At 42.5% G+C, this 19,825-nt stretch overlaps 1 protein-coding gene across 1 annotated transcript in view; it reads right to left on the bottom strand.

Moving 5' to 3' along the window:
- MAP3K15 (mitogen-activated protein kinase kinase kinase 15) overlaps positions 1–19,825 on the bottom strand; it is a 1,172,574-nt gene that overhangs the window by 423,122 nt on the left and 729,627 nt on the right. Inside the window, exon 11 of the mRNA XM_085622522.1 lies at positions 7,462–7,569. Coding sequence (XP_085478648.1) covers positions 7,462–7,569 — 108 coding nt within the window. The remainder of the gene's footprint in view (positions 1–7,461; positions 7,570–19,825) is intronic.

Genomic DNA, 19,825 nt, shown 5'->3' with positions numbered 1-19,825 from the left:
TTCTCATTTTTCAGTACGTTTATGGTGTAAGTCTTCAGAAAATCTGGATTCTTTACAAACGTTTGGATTTGCTCCTAGTTACCCTTCTGGGTGAAAGGAGACACATGCGGAATATCGTAAAGTCATCCAAAGTGTAATCTGCCCACTCCATTCATCATGTAAATAATGGGGCAACCCAGTATCCCTCAGAACCTGGGCATGGATATGTAAAGTAAACAATGGTTCTGTTGGGTATAAAAGATATTTCTTATATAGACAATCACATTTCAAAAAGTTATTTTTTCTTTTTTCAAACGTTCATATATAACTTTAGAACAAGGAACACACATAAATCATAGAAGTAACACAAATTGAAGGGTATTCTATTGATTGCTTCATTTATGAATACCCAGACAATTGTAAAAGCAGCCAACCACAAGGTGAGGTATAAAGTGATATGTGATCAAGTGACATATTGTGCTCAGTGATACAGTTGGTGCATATTATGTACAAAGTGACTAAAATATGTACAAGGGGAAAGAGGCCAGAAAAGAGGAAACAAATGGCTTTGCTGGCTACACGGATTTGTTTTTTGTACGCAAAGCCTTTGATCTGGACCAGGAAAGATCGTCGACGTTTCAACCCAAGAACAGCACTACTAAGTAGTCAATGTGGGTCTTCATCAGGACGGGGAGGGGCGGGGATGACAGCCTACAGATGCTCAGTTGAGCCACTAATGCACATAAGCCTATGCGCTAGCTTGGCCCCGTCGTGGCAATCCAAAGTCTGTGTGTTTGCGGGAGCAGTAAATGTGTGAAATTGTCTTCAGAAGCGCGCTCACGCGCTTACAGGCTGGTGATGTGTCTCCAAGGCTGATTCCAATATGTTGTACTTAAAGGACCCGTTTTTAAATGCACTCGCTCTGGAGCTTTCTTGTTTAGGGGTAGGCGGTTCTTAATTCGTTGTTTGGGCACCTCTGAATATGCGTGGCATGCACAGGCATTAGTCCTGGCAAGCCGTTGTGATTCAACGAGTAGAATGCAGCAGGCTTTGAAAGAGGAAAAAATGAGGATAAATGAAAACATTTCTCCTCTTTGCACCTCGCTATGCCTCCCCTGTGGAGGCGTAGCATTGCCATACATTTCCAGATTCACGATTGCTCGTAAATCTGGAATTGTGTCTCGTTGCATGGGTGTTAGGTGGGAACGAACACCCACAGCAACACCCATGGAACGCCACTTCCACGCAAAGTGCTGCGTGTGAAGGGGCCATATTTACAAGGAGATGAAAAGTCACGCAGGGTGGCTTTTCCTCTCCTTGTAAATATGGAGAAGTGAAATGCGCCTCCAGTACGTCACAAAAACCGACGTACTAGTGGCACGGTGGCTCGTAAATCTGCCCCTCAGTCTCTATAATTACATCAGTGCCTGATGAGCGATGAGCCACATGTCGGAAATTCAAGGAGTCTCGCATAATGGGTTTCCCAGGATGCTGGCCAATAACCATGTGTCCTTTGCAGGTCAGAGCATGACATTTTTCAGCATCGAAAGGAACATCAGACTTTCATTTTTTATGTTGACGAACAATAACCTGATCTCCTCTAGTGAAGGTTACATCTTTTGCATGTTGACGCTTGTCCGTATAGACTTTCATGTTCCTCTTACAATCCAATCCAAATCTTTCATATGTGTTTCTTCCTCATTATTTGCTCTCCTGTTGGTCCATTGAGGTAACTTGGTCTTCATGGCTCTTCTGAACATCAAGGTTGAAGGGCTTTCACCTGTAGTCGAGTGAGGGGTTGAGCGGTAAACTTGAAGAGTGGAATTTAAGGCAGCTTTAAGGTCAAAATTTTCTAGTACAACACACTGGACAGCTTTCTTTAGAGTACTCATGAAACGATTGACAAGCCCAATAGCCTGTGGCCAAAGAGGGGTGCTCTTCTGGTACTTCACATTAAGATGACTGAGAAAGTCTCTGAATTCTCGACTGTTGAAAGCTCTGCTGTTGTCAGACTTAAAGATGGGAAGAACACCCCAGGTCGCAAAGATGCTGTCTAATCTCATAAAGACACATTCTTGAGTGATAGATGAGAGATCTTCAAACAATGGAAAGCGGGAATATTCATCAACAATCACGGTCAGGTGAAGCCTCTTGTCAAGAGGACTGAAGCAGTCTACTGCGATTCTTTCTCATGTATACATTGGCAACTCTGACATGTTTAACAGGTGTTTAGTGGTTTTCAATGACAGACAGTTGCATAGATGACTGGCCTTTAATTCTCTTTCAACTCTCTCGTTGAGATCTGGAAACCAGACCTCGAGGAGCTTGTTTAGTGGCAACAATTCCACAATGTCCTTCATAAACCACTTCAATATGTTCTTGCAGACTCCCCAGAATGACAATTCTCTAACCTCTTAGAATAATACCTTCCTGAGTAACAGACAGATCATCTTAGACATCCTTAAACTTTTGATATTCACTGTAACTGTTAAGAGGTTAAGGGTGCTGGTACCAAGAATGATGTGTGATAATGTCTTTCAGTTTTAGCATGCCACTATCTTGACTTGTGGCAGTGACAATTTGCTCGAAATAGCAGCTGGGGCGCTTGATTTCACTATGAAATTTATGTAAGCTTTAACCATCTTTTTTTTTTTTAATAACTCTTTTTATTATAAAGACATCGACAACAAGGCATAGCTTCACAGTGTCACAATATAGGCAATGGCAAACAGCTTTAACCATCTTAGAATTAGTGTAAGGGCATTGTAGAGGCACACATGAGAAGTAGTCGGCAGGGTTCTGATCTTTCCCTGGACAATGCATGATGGTGTAATTGTACTCTTGCAATCACAGATCCCAACGTTCAATGTGAGAAGGCACTTTTGCTTTTGGATTCCCAAAGATAGTCAACAATGCTCGATGATCGATCACAAGCATGAAGGGCTTCCCATACAAGAATATTTGGAAATGTTCACAAGCCCACACCACTGCTAGGCTTTCTTTCTCAGGTTGTGAATGAGAACGTTCAGTTTGGGACAAACTTCGGCATGCATATGCCAGAATAAATCTTTGAGCTGTTAGGTGTCTGCTGTTCTACGCAAGGATGGTGCCCAACCTGACAGGGCTAGCGTCAGCAACAACCTCAGTATAAAGCTTTGGATCAAAGTATGCCATTTTAGTAGTGGTCTCAATAGCTTTCTTGATTTTCTGGAAACTTTGCTCGCATTCATGTGACCAAAGAAAAGAAACATGCTTTTTTGTCAAGTCTCTTAAAGGCGCACCAACAGTGGCAAAGGCTTGTATGTATCTAGAGCAATAGCTGGCCATGCCAAGGAATGTATGTAACATGGAAACATCTCGTGGAGGACTGGCAGTTGACAGCGCTTTCACTTGAGCTGCATCGGGTATCATGCCCCCATCCAAAAAGTTATGGCCAAAGAATTTTAACTTTGTTTTTTGGAACTCAGATTTATTGGCATTCAAAGTTAAACTGGCATCAGCGAGCAGCTGACACACTTGAGTGAGAGCTTTGCCATGCTCCATCTGTGTAGCTTCGAACTCCACAAGCCAGCCGCGCAAAAACACAGACTACAAATTGACTTTACTGCCATTATTTTATAGCAAACTCTTTTTTTTGCTCTTTACCAAGACACAACACCTCTGGGTGCCCAGACGTCAGATTTCTCCCCCTGAAGATCATCCTACAGTCTACGAATGTATTTTAAGTTATGTACCCCTGTATTTTTGTGCACTCTCTGCTTAGCCAGGGTGCCCATGTACTCAGTAAATCTCCAAAATATGCCCAGTCCCATGAAACCCGCTTTGACATTCTTGCAACGCATGTTCAGGGACCTTTTGCACCTTACGGACAAATACACCAAATCCAATCTAGCATCCCACACACACTACACAGCTCGCTTCTACGCAACACATTGTATCAACACATGACCACCGTGGTGGGCACTCAAACCACAAACAGGTCATGTTACATATGCTCACTGATACCACACGCCGTAGGTGTAGACAGACTTTACATACCCCAAGGTACAGCCCCTGAGTAAGCCAAATGTCACATCTACTTGTATCTTTGTAGGATTAGAACAAAGATACAACCCAGTAGAGTGGAGCCACATTAAGCAGTAGGAAACATCGCCTGAAATGAGGCCAGTCCCACAGTACTGTATCTTTTTACTGAATCTAGCAACATTCAAACAGAGTTTGACAGGATGCACAGACTGGATACTGTAGGGGAGGACTCTGTTTGCCCCGAGACTTCGTAGAAAAGAGGTTCTTTAAGGTAGCAAAGCCACCGCTCCAGTTTGCAAACAAGTCCACCTCCGCTTCTGTCTGTGGTCCCTGGATGGCCCTTAACGTATTTGAGGCTGTCTTATTCAATGACAAATGGATTCCTGTTATGGAATTCCAGTGTAGGGCCATTCATTTCGATAATGCTAGGGGAAATGAGTCCTATGGGAGGGGATCGAAATCCAGCACAGGCATCCCATACCAGGAAATCTGGAATACTGAGATAAATAGGTACACATGGTTGGAAGGGAAGAGTCAACCCCTAATTGTATGGAAACATACACGGTATTCTTTGTGTTTCAGAGGCAGAGGGGCGACACTTCTCCGTACCAATGGGACATGAATGGTCTTGGTATTCTGTTCTCTCTCTGCCAAGTGTTCCTTAAGTTTTATATGTGAACCTAGCAGACCTGTCAAACAACATTTGACACTCAAGCTGAATTTGACACTGGTGTGTCAAAAAGGATACCCACAGCCCCCAACCTGCACATATTTTGGAGTTCAGTGGAGTCATCTCAGCTGGTTCTGGTCAGTCTATTATTTGCTTCTAGGGGTGATTTTACACCTTTTCACACATATTCAAGGCTAATCCTTGGCTGGGAAAAGATGGAGAGCCAATGTGAGTTTGCCTCCAGGAAACTCAGGCATGGAAAGGCAACTGCCTAAAAGTTACTTTTCCTTAACATTTATAAAAACTCTGAGTTCACAATATTTGTTAATAACTATTAAAAATAGTTGTTTAATTACTTTTCTAGCTAGTCTCATTATTGAGATACACTATTACTATTTTAATCTGTACTGTGGTTTCCTACATAGGATAGCTGGGCCCGCCACAGTGAAAATAGCTTTTAAGACCATTTCACTGTATGGCCATGTCCCACTCTTCAATACCAGGCACAATACTTGTGGGTTACAAGGTTTGCATAGGGGTGACTTATTAGTATTAAAAAAGGAGATCTTCTTAAATATAGTACTTTTAGACATATTAAGCCATGGATTTTCAGGATTGGATGTTCATTCATAGAACAATCAGTAACAGCCTGTGGTATACAACAGACTGTTACTAGGTATCCTATCCAGCACTGGTAAAAACCAAAAGTGCTAGCTTTAATGTGCTAATGCATACAAATAGCATTTGTACATTCCTGTGTTTCTGGAGTTGGTACATTGAAGCCAGGCATATTGTCTTTGTCAATGTTTGTTTTGTTTCTCTGTGACTGTTGATTGAAAGTTTAGATATTCAGGTGCTATTAGAAATTGAAGTTTCTCGTTGGCAGAGTAAACACTCTATCCAAGCAGGAGCCACAATCCTAGTCAGGGTAAGTCAGATACACACCCAAAATTAACCTGTGCTCACCCTTTGGTAGCTCGGCACAGAGCAGTCAGGCTTAACTTGAGAGGCAATGTGTAAAGTATTTTTGCAACATTTAAATTACAGTAACAAAGTGAACACACCACAAAAAGACTCCACACCAGTGTAGAAATATAGAGAATATTTAGCTGAATAAAACAAGACCAAAAAGCCAAAATCCAATCAGTAGAAGTCGAGATATGAATTTTTAAAGCTTAAATCCCAAAACAATGCTTAGAAGTCAATAATGCTGAAAAGGTTACTTGAGGTTAAGCTATACCAGGGTAAATCCAAAGTTAAGGCCGACCGTGATGGAAGACAGTCAGACAGGAATCACGCAGGGCCCGCTGAAAAAGTAGCTTTGTATGGAGCAAGCGCCGACGTCGAAGACTCGATGCATTTGTTCTGATTGACGCAGGCTGGTCGATGCGTCGCAGTCGAGCCTCGCAGTCGGTGTCGAAGAATCGCCACTGCATCGAAGTTGAGCCTTGGAGCAGCGTATCCGGTTCGGCATTGTGTTTTTGTTGAACCTCGCAGTCGAGACCCACGTTGTTGTCAGAGGGCACTGTGTCGGTTCCGATCGGCGCATAGAGGTCACTGCACCAATATTTGCATAAAAAGCTGCAGAACCTACTTCTGAGACCCATGACTGGAGGGGGCACCACAGGCAAGGATAGGACTCACAGATGGCAGAGTCCAGTATCACCAGCAGAGTTACAAGAAGTCTTTTGTTATCCTGAGACTCCAGATAACAGGAGGCAAGCCAACAAACCCTCGGGGAAACTTAGATTAAATAATATAGAGAGCAGGTCCAGTCTCTGTCATTCCCAGGCAAGCAGCAGCTGGCCAACACAGCAGAGCAGGTAGTAAAGTGGCAGCCCTTTCTACAGCACAGCAATAAGCAGGCAGCAGGACAGCACAGCAAAGCAGTTAACAAAGGTGCAGTCCCTCCTGCAGCACAGCAGCGCTTTTTTCAGACAGAATGTCCTTGGTTCCAGTAAAGTTCTGATTTGGTGGTGTCAGGGGTCCAGTACTTATACCCGAATTTGCCTTTGAAGTGGGGGAGACTTCAAAAAAGCCTTTGAAAATCACAAGGTCCCTGCCTTTCCTGCCCTGGCTCCAGACTCACTACAGAGGGTATGCAGCTCTTTGCGTGGGGACAGTCAGAGCCCCATTCAGGTGCAAGTGTCAGCTCCTCCTTCCCAATCTAACTCATAAAGGCCCATCATCCTGGTGATGAGTCATCAGGATGCAAATTTCACTCCCCAGCTCCCTTTGTGTGACTGCCTAGAGGGAATGCACAAAGCCCAGCTGTCACCTAACCCAGACGTGTATTTAGAGAGAGGCACAGAATTGTTAAAGTAAGAAAATGGCAACATTCTAAAAGTGGCATTTTCAGACTTACAAATTAAAATCATTTTATGTTGCTTGTTTCATTATACATGCTCATACTATCAGGTGAAGCCCAAAGCGAAAAGCAGGATCGGCAATGGTAGACAGAGGCAGAGGTATGAAAAGTTGCTTGTGCATTTTAGCAGGGACATAGCTTCCACTTGTGCAGCAAGTGCAGTGGCACGGGGCCCAGAGGCATGTAGGGGCCAAATGAACACTGATTATTGCTATATTTTATCATTCAAACAGCAGCAGGGGTCCCACTTCCTTCCATGGGCTAGGGCCAATGCACAATGGCAACGCTACTGCGTCTTGGTGGCCGCAATAAGTAAATGATGAATCAGAAGAAGCCACATGAGAAACCTTTAAAGATGAGGCAAAGCAAGAATCTTAGCATCCATAAATTTCCTAGAAAAAAATTGAATTGCACTTACCACTTCCACAGGTGAAACATGCCACAAAGACACAGTTCCTTCATCCGCCTCCTTGTTAATTGAAACATAGGCAGGTTGGTAGACCTTTGTTGGCTCCAAAACCAGGACCTAAAATATATGAATACATTTTTTTTTCCTGATCCCATAATATTGTTGTGTAACATCACTTAAGCATAACGGTGAGGACACAAGACAATATTTTAGAATACTGTAATAAATGAGCATGCATGTTTTTCAGTTACATTTGTTTTCACAGCGATGCAATAGAGGAAATGAGCTGTGGAGTGTAAAGTAACTATCGCTCATTTCCTAGCAGACACAATACAGAAATTGTACATAAAGTAATGAGAGGAATGGTAATCACTCTGGGTAGCTTTTCAGTCCATTATTTATAGCTTGTCTATGTCATTCAAGACAGGTACCAGCCATATGTAAATCAGGCTTCATCCCTCCCCAGGGACAGTCTATCCTGAAACACCCCAACAGGTCCCTTTTGGATGGGAACATGAGCAACTCCAGATTAGTTTCAGCCTTCTTCTGCCTTTCAGTTAAGCGCAGCATGAGTGGTAATGCACAGCAGTCTCAGCTCCCATGTCTGGGCTTACCCTTTCTACTTAGGGAGACTCATTTAGACCCTCATTACTTGACGCCCCTTAATTCCAATGGTGCTGCTAATGTTAGTTACTGACCCCATTGGAACTGTGAGATCTGTGGGTATACAGCAGATCATTTTCTATCAACCAGAGATTATAGCTTCTAAGAGCAGCAATAATCTCCTGTTTAAAATCCAAGCCAAAATAAGGAATTACCAACGCAATTGATCCCGGAATTACCAATTCCTCTGCTAATTTCTCCTTTCATAGTGGACCCTTAGGGTCCAACTTGCAATGGGCCAGAATTTTCCTGCCCCTCAAGTTACCGATACTAACAGCATTGGTAACTTCATGGCTGGGAAAATACTGTCCTATTCCCGAGCCACTTCTAATGAGGGTGTTGGGATGGCAAAGTCCTTTGCATGGTTTTACAAATGTGATCCTTGCACTGACCAAATCAATCGTTGTTTTCTCTGATAACCTGATTTTTGTGTGCCTAGCGTGCACAATAGTAGTGAAGTATACATGGTGACTGGTAGGGTGACTCCATATTGAATGCAAGTGGGCCATTTTGGATTACCCTTGGAAAGCATGATACAAGAAGGAGGCTAATGGACAGCCTCCACAGACTAGACAAATGGATTGCAGGCTTTCCTGATTTGCTTTGGATTTATATTAAACAGTAAGTCGTGGGAGGTTGGTGACCGGTCTGCCTTAGTTATGTAGCAGTGAACCTTTATCAGAGGACAGCTGGCTATATCTTTCTGAGTGCCACCATTTGACTTGGTGAATGTTGTAGCGAGGCGGAGAGGGGATCTTTGTCTCCTTCAGAGATGCGACTTCCAAAGCCTGATGCCTGCCAGGTGCAATGTCTTAACGTATAATTGTGCTGATGCCTTGATGCTCTGGTTGCTTCAGTTTAAAACACTCCTTGTCTCTACCTGCTGTGGAAACCATCACCTGAAACACAGACTGTGTCTGCTCTGCAGTGCATAGACGCACTAAGAACTGGGGCATAGCTTGCTCAGTAAGATTGAGAGAGTGTGAACATGTCTGTAGCCTCCAAAATCTGTGTCCAGCACCCGACATCTCTTGTTGACCCTATCGGTTCGAGGAAACTTAGCATAGGCCACAGATTCACTGGCACAGGAAGGTGAGTTCTTCACATGTTTGGTGGTAGGGGGAGTCTTTTAATTTCATTTTAACATAGCTTTATTTCGGTTAAAAAGCACAAATAAAAACCTTGTATGAAATAAACAATACATAGTCATATGATCTAAAAACAGTTAAAAACCTTCAAAATAATTTCCATGGATCCTTAAGATGCAACAATTAATTCAAAAGTCATTATCAGAAAGAAAATAAAAACGACCTTACAGAACATAAATATTCATCATCATTAAATTTCCAATGCCACATTTTTAGTTCAATCGCAATGCAACTATACATCCTGCGATCTTATATTGTGGGCTTTTTCCTTGTATTCATAAAAAGTGCAGCAGTGTGGTTGACTTGGATCACAAGTCTTTTTCCCTATGTGCTAAGTTGGCCCAGTCAGTGACTTCCCATATAAATGTTAAGATAAATTTAGTAACATTGAAATTCATGGCATTTCCACTAGATCCAATTCGACAGTAGCTTAAGCAATCTGCAGAAAGATTGCAAAAAAAAACATCGACTTCTTCAACTAGTCATTGCAAATGTGGTATGTCTCAAAGGTTCATGCCTTTCTTTTTCTGAGCTAACCCATCTGCAAAGCAAATCATGGTTTAGGCTGAAAACTATGGACAGAAAGTGTCAATTTTGAGGCTCCTTTGTGCATCTTAGTATTTCCTAAATCCCAAATTGTGGCATATGGAGCGCAAAAAAGTAATATATGCGCCTGATATTCTTTGGTGAGTAAATTACACACATTACAGTTTGTGTCCACCAAGTCACTATTATCGGTTATCCACTTTGATGTATACACTCTGGTTTGGAGAGTGTCATAGTGGAATGTCAAACAAAGTGATTTGACCAATGGTAGTTCAACATTATCCAAAAAGGATTCAAAATGTGGAAAAATTGATCCGTCAGCCTAGCTGCTCTAGAGTTCTGGTGAGGTAAATTGGTCACAAAATCCCAGTCGATCCACTTTGATTGCCTATTCAAGTGTGATGTCAGAGCCTGGGGTGACTCCTAATGGAACCTAGACCCAATCCAGCAAGCCAAGACTCAAAATGTTGGGTCCAGGAAAAGCTACGAGATTCATCTATCCCAAGAATTTCCATTAACCCCTCCCTATAACAGCTAAATTCCTGTGTGGGCCATAATCTCACCCAGAATAATAAGGGTCTCAGGGCCGCTAAGTGCTTGATTCTCTTGAGATCTTAGTATAAGGGGTTGAGAGGAGTGCTAGTAGGGAGACACAGTAACGATCTTATGAATTTATTCTCACCCCATATAAGCTTATCCACCTTGTTGAATCCCCAGTGGCGGGTCGACCGCTGAGGCGGAGGAGCGTGCCCCACAGCTTTTAGCAGTGAAAATGAAGGAAAAATAAATTGATAATAACCGGACATTATTATCATTTTATTTCTTCCTGTGTCTTTGTGGGCATGGCTGCTCTGCTCTCAGAGCAGGGGAAGGAGTGGTGGCACTCTGTAAAGTGTGCTTGAATGTTTTACCGGCCCTGTAGGGCCGACCAAACATCCATGAGCACTATGGATGTTCTCCATGCAGGCTGCATTAAAGCCTGCATGGAGAACATGCCCAGGCCCCCATTTCCCTTCTGAGCACCGAACCACGGCGCTCAGACCAATCACAACGCTGTATTGCAGTGTTGTGCTTGGCCAGGAGAGCCTGGCTGCTTCCTCTTCCGCTGGAGCAGAGGGACGAAGCAGAGAGACGTGAGGGGGTACTGTTTTTTTATCCGCCCTGCCACCCCGATCCATGCCAGCCGCTACTGTGAATCCCTATAACTCAGCTCCACATAGAGCAGCTGCTTGGGTCTTACTCCTATAAAATGCAATTGCCTGAGAAATTGCCCTTGATGTAGTGGCTTTGTGCTTTTTCAGTATTGCTGTGGAGCTATGTGCTAAGGAAGCTACACTTTTATTTATTTGTGGGGCCCAACAAAGTTTAGAATTAAGCATTATACCCAAGTAATCAAATCTAGGTAAATGTTCAAGCTTTTGTTGGTGAAGCCCAACATTCCCTTTGAAGGTCCCATGTGGTTTGATTGCCATATATTTTGTTTTAGTGGTATGTATTTCAAGGCCCCTGCTATCGCAATATGTTTTTAATTTGTTGAGCAAGGACTGCAAACCCCTTGGGGTCTGTGATGAGAAAAGTGCTTTGATGAATCATGTCTACACTCTTTTAGATAACTGATAACATCATTAACATAGAGAGAGAAAAGGGTGGGTGCGAGCACACAACCCTGTCTCACTCCCCTGTTAATGGGTATGGGATTAGTGAGCTCGCCCTGAGGAACCCAACATATAGCTTTGCGTTTTTGTGTGTAATATTTCTTTACTAGCAATTTTGACATGTTACATCACAGTGGTCATAGCGTCATTGGTTACACATAGCATTAGCATAAGAAAATAACATAATTGTATCCCATGTGTTGTGTGCTTCGCTTAGATGTTAAACAGGAAACATATAGGAATGGGGGAGAGGATGGGTATGGGGTGGGGGAGTGGCATGTGAGGGGGGAGATGTAGAGTTATGCCTTAATCCCAAAGGGGCATGGGGTGAGAGGGTTGGTGTTGGCCTGCATGCTCTGTCTTGTTTTATAGGGAAGGGGAATATGGATCTGGTGTGGTGGCTGAATCATCGGTAATCCTGGGAAGTATCTGTGCAGTTAATATGTTGGAGCAACAATAGCTTCTGAGCTCGTAGGATGATATGATATATAGGGGGTGAACTTCCACACTCACGTGGGTCTGCTAATCTACCTGTGTGCCTGGTCTTCGGTGACTCTGCCATGTCAGGGCCGGGGAGGAGGGGGGGAAGGGAATAGGAAGGGGGAAGGGGCAGAGGTCAAATTGAGCTAATAGTAGAAAGCTAGTAGTAATAGTAGTAATAGTAGTAGGAGTAGTAATAGTAGCAGTAGTAGTAGTGGGAGGAGGCCGGGGGGAGGGGTAGGGATGGGATTGGAAGATACGGGGGGAGATTGTGAGAGGTTCATGATCATTGATAAGAGAGAATGGGGAAGGGGGTGCGTAATTATCTTGATGCAGTCTCATTATCGTTAATAAATGATCCTCTGGGACTCCCTAGAGCCGCCCAAAAGGAGCTCCTTGGGACCAGATTAAAGGCTGCTGTAAGATCTACAAATATGACAAATAGGTGACCCCCCTATTAGCTTTACATACTTACATATAATATATAAGAACCTGAACGCCTGGTCTACGGTACTGACCTGAGACCTAAATCCAGCTTAAAATGGAGATAAGATCTTGTGATCTTGTGTCCAACCACTGAGTTTATTTAAAACCTGCCTCGTATATACTTTTTGCAAAGTGTCTAACAAACTAATTGGTCTACGGTTGACCAGGCCTTGCCTGTTCACTTTTTTAAACATGGGTACTATTTCCGCACATTTCCAAGTTTCTGAAATAGGAGCTTCAGAAGCAACATAGTTACATAGTAGATTAACATACAGAACCCAAACAGATTGATCATGCTGTGATCCTATCTGGACCCAGAGCTTTACCTAATTTCAGGGCGCCAATGGCTGTTGCTGTCTTTTCAAGGGAAAAATGTGACCAATATAGTACAACACTATTTAGTTGACTATTCAATAGTGTCGTTGTTACCAATAGGGAGAGTTGTTCATCAACAGAGCCCAAAGAGTAAAGATTAGTAAAATGATGCACCTAGGTTGAGGATACAAGTCCTTATTACATGAGCAGTAATCCTTCTGAAGGTTTCTGTGTCCCTACATTTAGATGCCCTAATCAAATCATTCCAGTTACCATCATCCCAGTCTCTTTTCGCTACTAACAACTTTTTTTTATACTTGGCCTTGGACTCTCAGATATCGACAATGGTTTTAGATTTTATGGCAGAAATCAACAACTTTTTAGCTGGTCTGCACTTTTTCCTATACCAAAGATTACAGGGGAGGACCTTAGGTTTCCCTCTTTTACCATCTTGACATGACTCCTGGATTAGGTAGGGTCTTACATTCTCAGACAGGAAGCTGTGGATATTCACAATAGCTTCCTGTAGAGAGGTGTCCACTCTACAAAGGGAAATAAAGTGTCAGAATAGGTGGTATATATCATGGTTAAGGTATCAGAATTGGCCACAAATCAAGGCCACTTGATTGACCTACGGTTGTTTCCTATAACTGTCTCAATAAAAAGGGAGTTGACAGACAAGATTGGAATCTCAGAAAGAATCCTGGCATCATAAGATGCAAGGGAAAATGGTCACTATCTTCTCTGAAGTCGATCCAAATTTCCCAGAGTCTGTCCCACATTAATCATAACATAATCAATTTTAGATTGCGGGGTGCCTCTTCTAAATGTGAAATAACTGGGATTATCAAATATAGATCTGCCATTACAGGCTCGCTGGCCATGTTGCAGGGTAAGGTGAACCAGTTTCATGGTGGCTGCTGAGCTAGGGGCAGTACATTTGCTGCCAAGATGGGGAACACCCCATACCATATCCTATTCAATTGCAATTGAATCTAAACCCCTAATCGGTTCAAAAATACAAATAAAATTGCCATCCAAGATAACCATATGATTTGGATCTAGAGTGTAAAAGAACCCATCAAGCAGGCCTATTATTGGGGTTTCTAGATTACTCTTCCTTGGTCTCACATAGATGTCACAAAAGGTACACACAAGGTCCTTTTGATGTTTACATTCTTAGGCCTAGAATATCAGATGAGTCAATACTCAAAATTTCTTTTGAAATATTGAGAGAGATTTTTGTCCATATAACCAGTCCTACCAAACGAAAAAGCAATTGCATTAACATGAAATATTCTGTACCTAGGCTTGTGTGGAGGTTCTAACAACCAGATTTCCTGGAATATGCAAAGCAGGAACTGTTCAATATACACCGACCAGTCTGGGTCAGTCAAATAGTGCTTTAGACCTGCAGTGTTCCTTGAGACCAAATGTAATAAGCATGTAGGCTCTTGTACACCTATCCTGGAAAAAGTGTGGTCCTCAACAGTTTTCATATTAACACTTGTGGTACAAGGTCTATTATTCAGAAACCTTAAAGCTAAAGGATTATTAAAATGTGATCTCAATGTCAGTTGGTGTTCGAAAGTATCCATTCTTGGGGGATCTTCACATATGGGGGAAGGATCTATAGCTGTCAGTCAATCTACTGCATCCAAATTTGTCCAGGCTCTGTGTGAGCTAGGAATAGGTACATTCAATTTAAGTCTTATCAATGTGCCGGGAGGTGGGGAAGAGCATAGAAATCAGGCAACAACAATATCTTTGGATCTGAAAACAAACATGACGTTATCAAATGAATCATTATCACTAGGGAAATATTCTGCTTCAACTATGTCTTAACGCACGACTAATAGACATTGACGGATGTGCCAAATCCAATGAATAGCCTTATTTTCGAAAGAATACCTATTCTTCCCTATACCTGGACCCCTATTTGGCAACATTCATCATAAATACTTTATGGTCCAAATTCTTGGGTGAACTTTTAATAATTAGGTGGTGGGGACGATGGAAGTGACTAGGGTTGTGATTTTGTTCGTAGGAGAGAAGCTTTTATTTAGGTCTCACTGCTTGATCTGCCTGCCAATTAGCAAAGGGAGTGTGAATATGTTTCAATGCCCTCTCAGCTCTAGGCTCAATTCTAGGACCAGCTTTTACTGTAGATCCTTTATGCGCCCCACAATCCTTATGCCTCCCATCAATATCATTCAAAATGCTCAATCTTGAGCCAACAAGATTCTGACTGTAACTTAATTGAATATCATTGGGATATCATTGGGCGAAGGCCGCACAAGAGGTGTGGGTTCTGTTCTGTGTTGACTCCCTGTTTTATGTGTATGTGGATGGTACATATGGTGAGGTTCAAAGATCATCGAGCATTTCTCCTGTAGGCCACTATTCAATCTCCCCCCAGGGTGCTCCAACTGTATCATCAGGGCAGCTTAAAGCACTTTAAGTTCCAAGACCTTTTTGAAAGAGAGTCAATCTTGGAGTTTAGGTCCCTCAGTGTGGGTTTGCCCTTTGGAAGACATATCTTATTGGGGGATTTAGAGCAACCATTCTTAGATTCCCTAATGGGAGCAAGGGTGGGTCTTGGCATTTTACACCTGACAGGGTGTATATCACTGGCCTTGGGAGACTCTAAAGAGAATAAAGGTGCAAACCTATTAGAGCAATTAAGGACCAGGATCACCTCCTTTGGCCTTTACTCAGCTCTATTTACAGTGTCATCCCTTTCTGTTCCAGATTAGTTTCTTGGTTGATATTGCTCAATTTGGGGTCAGTAATATTTTTAAAGGTTTTATTTTCCTTGTCATCAGACTGGATGTTAGGTATGCCTTTTGGACTAGTTAGGAGTTTATGTGGGGTTTACGTTTCCTATAAAATGATGTTATTTTAGAGATACCTAATATCGATTCCACTTTCTCAATTAGGTCGTCAGTTTGGGAGACTGTACAATTGTCCCCAGCATTCTTCCTAATTTGGGGTTTTTAACACTTACCCATTGGGGCTTCTGATGCCTTAAATGTTCCATAACCAAAACGACAAGAAAAAAATAAATAAAAGCGGAACAAATAAATTAACACCAATGGCAAGCAATAATCTTTATATTGTTTAGCCAATGCTTTGTATTACAACCTTTGTAATCAAGAATTGAGATTACAAAGTAAAAGATCTGTCCTACTAGGTTGAACACGCGCAACAAAAAGTTGGTTTGAATTCAAGCATGCTAAGAAATCTTTAAGTATACGTCATACCAATTACATTTCGCAGCGCAAACACAAGGGGATAATGGACGGAGCACTGAAACTTTTCAGACACTCACCCCCCAGTCACAGATCTGGGTTGAATCCATCATCGTTCTTTAGCTCACTTCACCACCCCAGTTCGGGCACAGGTATATGCAAATCAGTCTTGACCCTGTGTCTCATGGGAACAGTCCATCCTGAACTGCCAAGCCATGTCTTCCCTGGACCTCTCCATGTGTTTGCTAATTAAATTTCCCAAACATGTAGTGCGCTTTAGTCATTAAAACCAACCATTAAATGGCTTTGCCTGGGCACGACCCACGCAGTGCAAATATCAAAAGGCTTTATGGCGTGAGGGGGTGATGGCTCCTCGTCCCCTGACAAAAGGTGTCTGCACCCCCTGGCGCTAATGGATTATGAGGCCTGAAGTCCCCCTGGCTGCTGGTCTTTTGTTTCAGGACTCTTCCGGCACAGAAACTAGTAGCCTCTGACCATTTGTGGTCAGCACAGAGCTCACGAGCATCAGGGAATGGTGGTCCATGTCAAATTCAGTCCAAAGTGAGGGCCTTGCGCTGGAGACCAGATGGCTGCTATACTCAGGTAACTCCTGCTTCTTTGAACTTGGACTAACCAGAAATTGGGACTCTTTTGGCTTTAGGAAAAGTTATGGTGGAGGTTGACTGGGCATTGAAGGACTGGCCTACGCGCCTCTAACACACTCATACTCCTACATTCATAGTGAGCCTGCACATGGAGATTAGTTTCAGCCTGATACATTTTTGTCTATTTCCCTGTAGTACCTGTTATAGAAGCCTGTGCCCATGGGCATCTTACTTTGTGTGGTATTTTGTTTGTGTTTAATGAGCTACTTATCTTTTTTAAACGTTAGGCACTGGATTGGACAAATACTCCACCCTCCCACCCTCACATGTTCTGAGGGCCTTAGATAATAAAATGGAGGGATGGGTCTAAATACTAAAATGAATCACGGCCACTAGTAATCAGTCTGGGATGCATTTCAGTCCATATTTATTGTCTCTTGCAGCCTGAGTCTTATAACACAACAAACTCATGATCCACGTCAGGCTGTACATCATCTGATAAAAAAAAGACTCACTTAGCTTGAATTAATCTCAGTCACTGATATCCACTCTTAGACGCAACCCACCCCATAATTCTTTCACTAGTCTATGTCATTGCAGACAAGGACCAGACATATGTGAAACAAACTAGGCCCTCGGGTGATCCAGCCCAGACAGCCAGGTCAAAGCCCCTCTGATTGGAAACACAAAGAACCCTGGCCCCAGATTTTAGGGTCTACAGTCTTTCTTGCCAGGTATTCAAGGGGGATTTGACCAGTTTGAAATGCACCACAGAACGCACTATTCCTTTTAACACTGTATTTTGGTAGTGTTATCATGGACGTCATTTAGGGGTCACCAGGGGTCGTAGTTTCGCCCCCTGGCTTGTCTTTGCGACTCATAGGACTGCCTTTGCGACCCCTAACCTCAGAGGTTGCACAATTAGTGCAGGTATACAAGGGATGCTCGTCCTTATGATCATCGGATGCGGCTCCGTTCTCATTGTTTCCTGACAATTTTTTAATACAGTAATAGTGAACAGTGGCACATCTAAAGTGAAATTTCAGGGGGAGGCTAATAAAAATTTCGGGGGGGCTAATTCTTCCAGCAGTCGGCAGAGTGAAGATGCTGGGCCTCTAAGAAGGGGTGAAAGAACAACAAAACCTCATTAACAAGTAAATGGTATTTTAAAGACCTGTGAAGTACTCAGGTGTGTGCATGGGAAGCTTTCTCAGCCAGGGATGACACACACGATGGGGGGGCTGAAGCCTGTTGAGCCCAATGGGCGTAGCGCCTGATAGTGAACAATATTTCATTACTCACTATTGCTATATTAAAGAATGGATTACAATTAGCTGGAATATGACCCTCCCTTGCAGCTAAGGTAAGTAAAAAATGTTTTTAAATATATGTTGTGTGTGTATATGTGTGAATGTGCGTGTATGTGTAAGCATGCATGCATGCGTGTGTGAGTGTAAGTAAAGGTTAAATGGCATGTGATGTCACTTTTGCTACACCAAGCATTTTGGTGAATTGACGTTCACGAATATTATTTCTTGCCACAGAATTCAGGGGTGGCATAATTTTATTGGACGATTCTGGGTGCATTTTATCTTCTACCACAATGTTCTGAATGCATTAGGTCCATGTCATGGTATTCTACAAGCATTTCTTTAAAATGTACATTATATTCAGTAGTATTTTTCTCCTGATACATTATTCTGGGAAAAATATCCTATCTGCAGTAAGGGCATGCCCCTTTATCCCCTCTCTCAATGCTTTCTGGTGACATTCCTGTGAGAATTACCTTTCTGGGAGTCGTTTGATGCTGTTTTTACTCTTAATGTATTACTCTCTAGGCATTACTCTGTCTGGCAATGTTTTAATAGATTATTGCGACAGCAGTCAAGGGATACTGTTTGTATTTTATTGGGAATTGTAATCAAAGAAGTTATGTGAAATAACACCAATGCATTCCACACATTGAATAAACAAAATCTAAAACCGGAACCAAATTATGTCTTCTTTGGTCCCACTCCAAAATCCCATAGCCAGAAAGTATGAACAGATGTAAGTGAAGAGAGCAAATTAGAAAATCCCAGACTCCTTTAATGAGGATTACAGGGTGGTTGTGTCTGCCCTTCTTTTTGCCAAAGAGCATCTTTGCTTTCAACCTATATTTAACCAATTTAATATTCTATCCAATGGGCATCCACATGCATCAAACATCTTGGAAGAGAACAGTGGGATCCTGATATGTCCGTTTTTACTTTAGACTGAGTTGGACACCAATTATCATGTGAAGATTGATCATGACTATAATTTATGTTAGGAATTAGCAAAATCTGTTTGTCACATGTCCCAAAAACTTCACACTTTTGGAAACAGCTGCATGAAAGAGGTTATATGCTTTTAGATGAGGCAACAGATATCAATAAAAAAAAGTATTCTCTTTAATGATGTGTCCAGTATTTGTCTACAGAATTCCCAGAAGAAAATAAGACCCAGACTGTCCAGCAGTCATCAAGTGCAGCATAGCATGCTGGGCTAGACTGGAATCCGACCCCAGCCCTGGCTACAATCTTCAAACTAGCCCCACAGTGTAGGATGTCACCAGTAGAATGGGGCTTTCGAGGTAGGTCAGGTTGTGGGAGCCCATGCTACTCTGACACAAGGCCCCAAACACACAACCTACTGGGGAAATAAATGACAGAATGGCTAGTTAGGACATAAAAATAAGCAATATTGCATTGTGTGAATAGGAAAAACAGGACTGCACCAGATTTAGCATAAGTCGTGCACTGAATATGTTTCGGTCATACATTTTTTAAAAACACAGTTTTACCACTACGCTAAGCATTGTGCTGCAGTGTGAAGGCGAACTAGCGGTGCTGTGTATGCTGTTTCTACCCTCCAAAACAAATTTCAGTGCAAGAACAACTGCCCAAGGTTGATCCACGTAAATTGTGAAAATCCATGGCATTTACAGGTATTACACATTAGCAGGTCTTTAAGTGGGCCGGGTCCTACCGGTGCTCAGCACTGGCAGTTCTAAAAATCAGGTGCAGAGACGGGTCCCTATTGGGGTGTCCATTCTTGCCCTCACCCTCAGGGTGGAAAAAATTCCTAACTCTGCAGCAGTGCCACCCTTCACTGCCTTTGATGTAACTTCAAAGAGACTTGTTATATTTCTTTCACAGTCTCGTCATTAACTATAGCATTTTCAATATTCTATACAATGAAAC

Source organism: Triturus cristatus, chromosome 8 (genome assembly GCF_964204655.1).
Source record: "Triturus cristatus chromosome 8, aTriCri1.1, whole genome shotgun sequence".
NCBI lineage: Eukaryota > Metazoa > Chordata > Amphibia > Caudata > Salamandridae > Triturus > Triturus cristatus.
Note: the sequence above shows the minus strand (reverse complement) of the source record. Positions and strands in the feature narration are given on the sequence as shown.